Raw genomic sequence first — 10,192 nt, forward strand, 5'->3', positions numbered from 1 at the left:
GACCCAAATGATAACAGCGCAGAGCCTGAATTCCAGAGTAAACCCAAGGTCAGTTCTTGGCAGCACAGCGAATTAAAAAAAGTGAACACAGATTGTAGCACTTTGTCGGACCGGATATATAGGAGAAAGGAGAATATGACACGGATTGCATGACATATGAACAAAGCTATTATTAACAGGACAATGGACATGGTTACTAGCAAGCAAGTGTGTTAGTTGTATGCGTTTAATCAATTCTATTGTTATCTCAACCCTTCGAGCCCCACGTTGGGCACCAAAAAGGACTGTGGTGGTTTTACCGTGCTGGGCAGCTAAATCCCACAACCGCTCTCTCACTCCCCCTCCTTTAGATGAGGAGGGGGAGAAGTAAAGCAAAGAACAACTCACAGGTTGAGATAAGGATAATTTAATTAAAGGGAAATAATTATAATAATTAAATAAAGACTACCATGAACTAAACAATTTAACTAAGGGGAAATAAAAAGGGAAAGGGGAAAAGGGAGGGGAAAAGGAAAAATAAAAAGAAGGGAGGAAAACAAACAAATAAAATAAATGAAGGCTATATGGAAGTGCAGAGGAAAGAAATTACTCTCTACTTCCCACAAATGAGCGATGATTGACCATGTCCTTGAAGCAAGGCCTCAACGCATGCAGCCGGTGTTCGAGAGGAGGACCAACGTTTCCCAACGAGAGCCCACCCCTCCCCACTGTATGGGCTGCTGCCAGGAAAGTTAACATTCCAGCCAGACCCAGTACACTATCCAAAGACAAAGGGACATGCACTGGGTACCTATGAAAGGTGGTGACACATTTTGAAACCCATCGTTTAGTTCAGATTCAGTGCACCTGTAATACAGAGGGGCTGTTTATCATCCTCCAGCAGAAAGGGCCATTGTCCAGGGCCAATGCTGGATGTCCTTAAACCAGAGTGACCTGAACAGAGACAGCTCATTTCCGAGCCCAACGCACCACAGTGCCCAGAGCCATATTGACTAGAACCGCATGGGCACTTTGCTCCCAGGATGCAGCACCTGAGCAGGACTCAGTATTCTGGTGTTTGAGATCTGGCTTTAATCCCATTGTCCAGAGAGTCTGAGCGAAATACTAAGGGCAGGAAGGTTGGAAGGAGAAACACAGAGAAATGCCCCAGTGTTCCTCCTGAGGGAGGAAGGAAATGGAGTGAGAGATGGGCAACTGGGGGGGTTCTCTTCTGAGTGTCCTCCTGCCAAAGGGAAAATGCAGCCTGAGATCCCATGGATGTGGGGACAGAGGCTTTGCTGAATGGGAGAAGACACCAAGTGGTTGGTCAGGGGAAGGCACCTGCAGTACAGCGATGGCAGGAAGGTGACCAAATTCCCCCTGCCAATGAGTTTCTGGGAGCCGCTCCCTCTCACTCCCTGCCCATGGCTCTGCTGCCTGCAGCTGTCCCTGCCTGCAGCTCACAGCCCCCATCCCACCCGCTGGGTGCTCAGCTCTGCCCTGCAGACACCTCCTGGCAGCAGGGCTCTGCCCAGGAGCAGCTCGCTGCGGAAACATCGAAGAGCCCAGGTCACACAGACCCTGCTAACAGTGCATGTGTGGTGGTGGAGCTTTATCAGGCCTGAGGGGCAGGAAAGGGTCATTTTATCCCTCCTTATGATGGCCTCTCAGCTCATCATGGAGTCTCAGCCTCTTCTTGGATTAACTATTTCAGTTTGTATTACCAACGAGCCAAAGTAGAGAAGATTGAAAAAGTTCAGGAGACTCAGGAAAGCTGAGACTGAAGTCTAAATCCCCTACCCGGCTCTTGCAAAGTCCCTTTGGATACACCCTGGTTGTGCTGTGGATCTGTGAGCAGGCTGCCCCAGGCAGCAGCCTCCTGCCAGCAGCAGGACCCTGCCCTGCCGGGGGGGCTCCTTCCACCCGCAGCTTTTCCCCGCAGCGCCCTGGGCAGCTCCCTGGGCAGGCTGAGTGCTGAGCCTGGCAGGCGGCTCCTGGGCAGAGCTGCCTCTCTGCAGCGCTGCCCGCTTGCCAGGAGCTCCCCTTGGGCCCAGGAGCCCGGCCCAGCTCAGCAGCAGAGGCCCAGCCCAAGGCCTCCCTTGATCTGCCCCCCACCAGGCTCCCTGCACATGGCCCTGGGGCTCCAGGGCTCATGGCTCCTTGAAGACAGCAGGGTCTCTCCTGAGGAAAACACTTGGAAGCAGACAAAGCAAACACTGACTGGCCCTCTCTAAAATGTGCTGACTGATTCCTGCAGCAGGAATTGCCCTACCTGTGTGCAGGGCTACAGCACATGCCAAAGTTCCTCTCTGTTGTTCAACTTATTCATCACTGAAGTGGATGATGTAACAGAGTGCACTCTCAGCAACTTTGCTGATGACACAAAGCTGGGAGGAGTAGCTGATACCCCAGAGGGCTGTGCTGCCATTCAGAGGGACCTTGACAGGCTGGAGACACAGGCTGAGAGGAACCCCATGAAGTTCAACAAGGGCAAGTGCAGGGTCCTGTCTCCTTCCTAGGGAGGAATAACCCCCAGCACCAGTACAGGCTGGAAATGACCTGCTGGAGAGCAGTTTTGCAGAGAAGGACCTGGGATTCCTGGGAGACAGCAGACTGCGCACGAGTCAGCAGTGTGCCCTTGTGGCCAAGAAGGCCAACGGGATCCTGGGTGCATTCGGAAGAGTGTTGCCAGCAGGTCAGTGGAGGTGATCCTTCCCCTCTACTCAGTCTGTACTGGTGCTTGGCGTTATTCCTCCCTCAGAAGGAGACACCACCTTTTCTTTGTGATGTCAAATGCATGAGAATCCTGACATGGTCAGAAAAGTGGCCATTTAGTTGCAGAATAAGTAATAGGGCTGAGTTCTCCTGAAATGCTGCTTGTTGCTTGACACTGTGACAGTCATGGTGACAGCCTGGCAGCCTTGTGCCTGGGTATGACTGTGAGATCAGTCCAACAGGATGAAGGCTTTGTTCCTCATCCTTTGTGCCAAGAGAGGGGTTTTGCCTCTTGGCAGAATCTATTGCTGCCACATGTCACCTGGGCAACCTCTGTGATTGGCATCTGCACTTGGGGACAGAGATACACAAAGCCCCGGTTCCACTGGCATTCATTCCAAGCTAAGCAACCCAAGGCCTTCACCAGATCTGGTCACCGGGGAAGGCACTTCCAGGACTCCTTGCAACAGGCTGCAATAATTCTGCCATTGCTTATGTCAATTGTGAGTGCCTGGAGGGTTTTGGACTCTTCTAGAGGTGAATTTGGAGTATGGGAATGCTCTATACAAATACAAAAGAGCTTTGATATTTTAGCTTGTGCTCAGTGACTTCTGTCCTAGAGCATGGCAGGTTATTGAATGAAAGCCTGGAATATCTGGAGTGCGTTCTTGTCCTAGAGCCACTCACACACTGGCTGCTAATGGCTTGGTTACTGAAAATACAGTCTGGTGGGGGAATTCATCTTCCCAGATGTCTGCTTGAAATACAACGCAGCAGAGAGGAAACAGTCTAGGAGGTCTTTGGAGCGGGTAGAAGATAACTTCCTGACGCAGCTGGTCAGTGAGGCAACCAGGGAAGGTGCCCTGCTGGACCTTTTGCTTCTTAACAGAGAAGGACTTGAGGGGAATGTGAAAGTTGAAGGGCAAATCTTGGGCATAGTGATCATGAATTAATAGAGTTTTTGATTCTTGGAGAGGTAAGTAGAGGGGTTAGAAGAATTGCCACCCTGGAATTCCAAAGGGCTGAGTTTGGCCTGTTAAGGAGCTGGGTTGGCAGAGTCCCTTGGGAGGCAGTCCAGAAGGGCAAAGGAGTCCAGGAAGGCTGGACTCACTTCAAGAACGAAATCCTAAAGGCACAGGAAAAGGTCATCCCCATGTGCTGAAGGATGAGCCAGCAGAGAAGGTCAGCGTGGCTGAACAAATCTTTGGCTAGAGCTGAGGAAGAAAAAGAGAGTTTATGATCTTTGGAACAAGGAGCAAGATGCTCAGTAGGACTAACTATAAAGACGTTGTGAGGCTGTGCAGGCAGAAAATTAGAAGGGTCAAAGCCCAACTGGAACTCAGTCTGGCTACTGCCATAAAGGAGAATGAAAAATGTTTTTATAAATGCCTTAGGAACAAAAGGAGGACTAAGGAGAATCTCCATCCATAATCAACTCAAGGGTATTGAAGAAGCTGGCAGAAGTACTTATCAAGACATTTTCAGTAATTTATCAGCAGGCCTGGCTGTCAGGGGAGGTCCCAGTCAACTCTCCCCTAGCAAATGTGATGCCCATCTACAGGAAAGGCCAGAAGGAGGACCCAGGGAACTACAGGCCTTTCAGTCTTATATTGGTGCCAGGGAAGGTTATGGTGCAGATTATCTTGAGTGCCATCATACGACACATACAGGATAACCAGGTGATCAGGCCCAGTCAGCATGGTATGAAAGGCAGGTCTTGCTTAACAAACCTGTTCTCCTATGGAAAGGTGATGCACTTAGTGGATGAGGGAGAGGCTGTGGATGTTTTCTACCTAAGGTTTAGTAAAGGTTTTGACTCTGTTTCCCAGAGTTAAATCCAATTGGCAGCAGGTCAGTACTGGGGCCAGCAACAGGACAAGAGGAAATGGCCTCAAGTTGCACCAGGGGAGATTTAGGTTGAATATTGAGAAAAATGTTTTCCCTGAAAGGGTTGTGATGCACTGGAACAGTCTGTCCAGGGATGTGGTGGAGTGGTCATCCCTGGAGGTGTTCACAAGACATGTAGATGTGGTGCTTAGGGACATGGTTTACTGGTAGATGTGGCACTGTTAGGTAAATGGTTGAACTTGATGATTTGAGAGATCTTTTCCAATCTACATGGCTCTATGGTCCTATGGTTCTATGAGTCTAACATAAGTCACAATCATTGGAAGGCAGCCACTGCAGTCTGGGAATTCAAGACAATGGCCTGGACAAGTCTGTAGGTTCTGCAAGGGATTCCTGTGGGCTGGCACCACACTTCCTGGAAGACTTTCCAGTGGATTCCTGGAGTTCACTACACTTGAAATTGCCATTGAAACCCGAAGATATTCATGTTTGTCCATGTGTGATAAACTCAGGCTGAAAGACTCAAGAATAGGCGACTTTAAGTGGTTGTGGCAGAGCCCAGCAGCTTGTCCCAGTCTGGAAATATGTTACATTCCAATTTGGGAAAGTAAAAGGGATTAGTGTAAACAGACCCATCAGGTCAATCCGCACAGTAAGGGAAAGTAATAGTTATTGTGTGGTGCATTCGGGCATCAGGAGACTCAAGCAGATGTAATCCAGTTCATCCGTGAGCTAAGACAAACACCGTGAGCAGAGCAAAGGACATGGAGTGGTGCCCTACCATGAAGGAGGATGCAGAGTGCATCTGTAAGAGGCGTCTTGCTTGTGCCACAACCAACGCAGATTCAGCTGATGTGAAAGCCCCAGCCCAGGACCAATGGAGTGAAGGTCCCTGGGCACAACTGCAGAAAGACTTTGCAAGACCTCTGCCAGTGACAGCTTGAAACACCAAATGCATCTTGGTGGTAGTAGGTCCTTTTGGCACATGGGCAGATGTCCTCCCTGAAATTGTCCTGCACATCAAAGAGCCCCCTGGGCAGCAATGACGTCACTGCAGAGGGGAGGGCGAGGGGCTGGCAGAGCCCCATCGAGGGGCTGGCTGGGGGTCCCCTCTGCTACAGCCACCTGCCGGTGCTAGGCAGGAAGGAGGGCAGGCAGGGCTTGTGGCCGCCTTGCTCAGGATGAGCCCTGGGTGAGCTGGGTGAGAAGTCTGAGCCTTAGCTCCAGCAAAAGCTCTTCTCTTTGCTCTTGACTTTTCTTGATAACACCACTTCCAGGTGAGCTCTGCCCTTGCTAAAACCATATCTCAGTCTCCACCATAATTTCCTGTTTTGGAGCCTGTCCTTGTTGTTACCCCCTACCAGCTCATTCATGGCCCCTCTCAGAGCCCTGTCCCTGCAGTGTCCCAGCCCCACTGCCCCACACATGGTTCCACAGCTGTGCCACCACGGCACATGACAGTGCACATTCAGGGCTGGGAGGAGCTCCCCCCATTACAATCCCAATGGCACCCTCAGGGTCCCTTCCTGCTATGGCCTTCCTTCCTTTGCAGCCTCCTCCAGTCCATGGCCCCTGCCCTGACCCAGCCACCTCCCATGGGGGCCTCTGCAGACAGCCCTGCTCCAGGTCGGCAGGGCTCTGGGCCAGGACAGAGGCCAACAGAGCTGGCTGTTCCCCCAACACAGACCTCGAGCACGGCTCTTCCACCTCCCTGCCCTCATCCCAGCCCAGTGGCAGTGGTCCTCAGGGTAGTGCCCACTGCAGGCTGCTGCAGGGCTCTGGGCACTGCCACCACAGACCCAGCCCCTCTGAAGGGCAAAGCAGCTTCTGGGGCACAGAGGGCTCAGCCCCACAGATGGGGACTTCCATGGCACAAGCGTACAGTGGTCAGTGTCCCCTGCTGTGTCCCCTTCTCTCTTCTGCAGCAGATCCCCTTGAAGCCTGCAGCCCCTCAGTGCCATCCCTGACAGCACTTGACATCCATGACATCACTTTCCTAATGGCAGAAATGGTCTCTCCTTGTGCTCCTGGTTTCTTGTGTGGTAGATGAGGGGGTTCACTGCAGGGAGCATCACAGAGTAAAGGACAGCCATCACCAGGTCCAAGGATGGGGACGAGATGAAAGGGCACTTCAGGTAGGCAAAAAAGGCACTCCTGAGAAACAGGAAGACCATGGCCAGGTGAGGGAGGCACGTGGAGAAGGCTTTGTGCCATCCCTGCTCAGAGGGCATCCTCAGCACAGCAATGAAAATCTGCATATAGCTAATGGACTCTCCTGGCAGCTTCACATTTATGTCCTGGAGGATGTCCTCTGCTGTGTCCCATGTGGGACAGTCATGCCTATGTACCTCAGTGACTATCTCTGCTGCCATTAGACACCAACAGGTTGCTCCTAAATCCTATGCTTGGTCTCTCCCAAATCCATGCAGCAACATGGGGAGCAACTGCACAGCCCTGATTATGGCACAAGCTGTGAAAGAAGAGTGAAGCATTCAGACTGCACTATGAATATCCTGTTTTATTAAGCAGATACTAAACAGTCAGTGCTGTCCTGCTGTCCTACTGTGAGACATGTTTATAGAACCTCCAGAGTAAACAGAGCAGTGTCATTACTCATTACAGACATCTGCAAATGTTTCTCTAAGAACATAAATGGTAATGACATTAAAGATAACAATGAAAATATACATATGAAACAAGGATGAGGCCTTCATGGGGATAGGAAAGTCACTTGTGTGGAAAGAAGGGAAATTTATCACTATACAGAAACATCCATGAAATCATTTGTCTAATGGCACCTTTGAGCTCCTGGTTCCTCATGCTATAGATGAGGGGGTTCAGTGCTGGAGGCATCACTGAGTACAGAACTGCCACCAGTAGGTCAGAGGATGGGGAGGAAATGGTCAGGGGCTTCAGGTAGGCAAAAATGCCTGTGCTGAGAAAAAGAGACAACACAACCAGGTGAGGGAGGCATGTAGAAAAGGCTTTGTGCCGTCCCTCCTGCTGACAGGGAGGCACTGTCAGCACGGCCCTGAAGATCTGCACATAGGAAAAGACAATGAAAGCAAAACATCCAGATGTCAAACAAGCACTGAACAGAAGCACCCAAACTTCCCTGAGGTAGGAGTCTGTACAGGAGAGCTTGAGGATCTGGGGAATTTCACAGAAGAATTGGTCCATGGCATTGCCTTGGCAGAGGGGCAGGGAAAATGTACTGGCAGTGTGCAGCAGAGCATAGAGAACCCCACTGCCCCAGGCAGCTGCTGCCATCTGGGCACAAGCTCTGCTGCCCAGAAGGATCCCATAGTGCAGGGGCTTGCAGATGGCAATGTAGCGGTCATAGGACATGATGGTGAGAATTGAAAACTCTGCTGATATCAAGAAAACAAACAGAAAGACCTGTGCAACACATCCTGCATAGGAAATGGCCCTGGTGTCCCAGAGGGAATTGGCCATGGCTTTGGGGACAGTGGTGGAGATGCAGCCCAGGTCGAGGAGGGCGAGGTTGAGGAGGAAGAAGTACATGGGGGTGTGGAGGTGGTGGTCATAGGCTATGGCCTATGTCAGATGAAATCCTTTCTCACACAGAAGGGCATGTCAGCATCTGCATTCCTGTGCTACAGAATGTAGTTGACAGAAAGGAGTTTTAGGGGCATTTTTTTCTACATATCCTCTTCCCCCTCTTCATGCCAAAGCAGTGTTCTCTACAGTCAGAAATTCTGAGGATTTCTGCTGCACTCACAGTGAATGGTTGTGAGACCTGAGAGGCAAAGGGATTGCCTTTAGCTCAGAGCAGGCTGAGGTGAGCAGGCTGGGCTTGTTCCCAATGGCCATGATCTTGCAGCTTTTGGAGATGGAGGATAATCACATTTCTCTTACCCTGAAAAGAAGCCAGACACTGCTAAGAGAGGAAAAATGCACTGCCAATCCCTCAACGCCCAGCCCTTCTCAAGGTACCTGAACAAGGTCTCAGCACCACACCTTTTGCCAAGGACACCTAACATTCATTTCTACAGCCCAATAGCATGTCCTTGCATTTAGCATCTCCTCTACTACGTATGCCTTCCAGATATTACAAACATACTATGGGAAAGATTTCTATCCTCAGGGCAGCTCACAGCTCAAAAGACCAAGAGGGCAGCAACTTTTTTGTTTAGGTGGGAGAGGAAGCTAGGGGTAGGTTCAGAGGAAGGGGTCTTCACTGAATGGAAAAACATGGACTTTTCTGATGAATTTGCCCTCTGATCTCCCTTCCTCTCATTCCTTGATCATATCCCCGCTGACAGGAAGTTTTATTCTGGGACCTGTTTCCTTGTCTCAAGTCTTATTCCTGTTTAAGCTCACAGCCTCAACCCAATCTCTGTGCAGTAATCTTTGCCCTTCAGCAACCTCCTGTATGCAGGGGACTGTCTAGTTGCCTGTGCATGTTTACAGGTGGAAAAGGACCTGTAAAAATGCCCAGATGGGTGCAGCAAAGATGATGCTGTTGCTTTTGATAGGAAGAGGAGAGTCTGAAGGCAGCTTCGGGGCAGCTCACAAACCTAATGATCATCAGTACCACAGTTCAGGAGTCTCAGCCATGAGCTTATACTTGGCAGCTCCTTTTCCATTTCTCCCTGCTATCCGTCCCCATCCAGAAGAGTAGGACATTGGCAAGAGGACAGAATATTCCTAATTGGACTTTAAACATTAAAAACTTGCCTGTGAAATGCCACTGGATGCTGTGGATCTGTGAGCAGGCTGCCCCAGGCAGAAGCCTCCTGCCAGCAGCAGGACCCTGCCCTGCCGGGGGGGCTCCTTCCACCCGCAGCTTCTCCCCGCAGCGCCCTGAGCAGCTCCCCAGGCAGGCTGAGTGCTGAGCCTGGCAGGCGGCAGAGGCCCTGCCCCGGCACACAGCCTCTGGGGCACAGCAGGGACCCTGCTCTGCACCACAGCCCTGGACACCCCTGCCTGCACCCCCAGCTTCTCCTGCCTCCAGGAACTACGGCTGCATTGTCCTCCAGCCAGAGACTTACTGGGTGCAGGGCTGGGAAGTCTTCTCCTGCAGTGAGCTCTGGGCATGCTGCCACTTCTGTCTGACTTTAAGCACAGTGTCTCTGCAGGCAGTGCCCCCAGCCCTGCTGCGCTGTGCAGAGGAGCTGCTTCTGGGCAGAGCTGTCTCTCTTCAGCACTGCCCGCTTGCCAGGAGCCCAGCCCAGCTCAGCAGCAGAGGCCCAGCCCAAGGCCTCTCTTGCTCTGCCCCCCACCAGGCTCCCTGCACATGGTCCTGGGCTCCAGGGCTCACAGCTCCTGGAAGGCAGCAGGGTCTCTCCTGGGGAAAACACTTGGAAGTAGACCACACAAAACACTGACTGGCCCTCTCTAAATACTGTGCTGACTTATTCCTGAGGAAGCAATTGCCCTACTTGAGTGTGCAGAGCATCAAGGTTGTGCCAAATTTCCTCTTTCTGTTCAACTTATTCATCAATGAAGTGGATGATATGCACCCTCAGCAACTTTGCTGATAGCACAAAGCTGGGAGGAGTGGCTGATACCCCAGAGGCCTGTGCTGCTATTCAGAGGGACCTCCGCAGGGTGGAGAGATGAGGCAGAGGACTGACCAGCAGGAGAGCAGCTCTGCAGAGAGAGACCTGGGAGTCCTGGGGGACAG

General features: G+C 51.4%; 1 protein-coding gene across 1 annotated transcript; it reads right to left on the reverse strand.

Annotated features, from left to right (window-relative positions):
* Positions 1-7,000: 7,000 nt before the first annotated feature.
* Positions 7,001-7,890, reverse strand: LOC116501356 (olfactory receptor 14C36-like). The gene is made up of 2 exons (XM_032206867.1): positions 7,387-7,890; positions 7,001-7,012 (listed from the first exon to the last, which is right to left on the reverse strand). The coding sequence occupies exons 1-2, from the start codon at positions 7,888-7,890 to the stop codon at positions 7,001-7,003; spliced, it is 516 nt and encodes a 171-aa protein (XP_032062758.1).
* Between the last annotated feature and the right edge of the window lie 2,302 nt (positions 7,891-10,192).

The sequence above is a fragment of the Aythya fuligula genome, chromosome W (assembly GCF_009819795.1).
Source record: "Aythya fuligula isolate bAytFul2 chromosome W, bAytFul2.pri, whole genome shotgun sequence".
Classification (NCBI taxonomy): Eukaryota; Metazoa; Chordata; class Aves; order Anseriformes; family Anatidae; genus Aythya; species Aythya fuligula.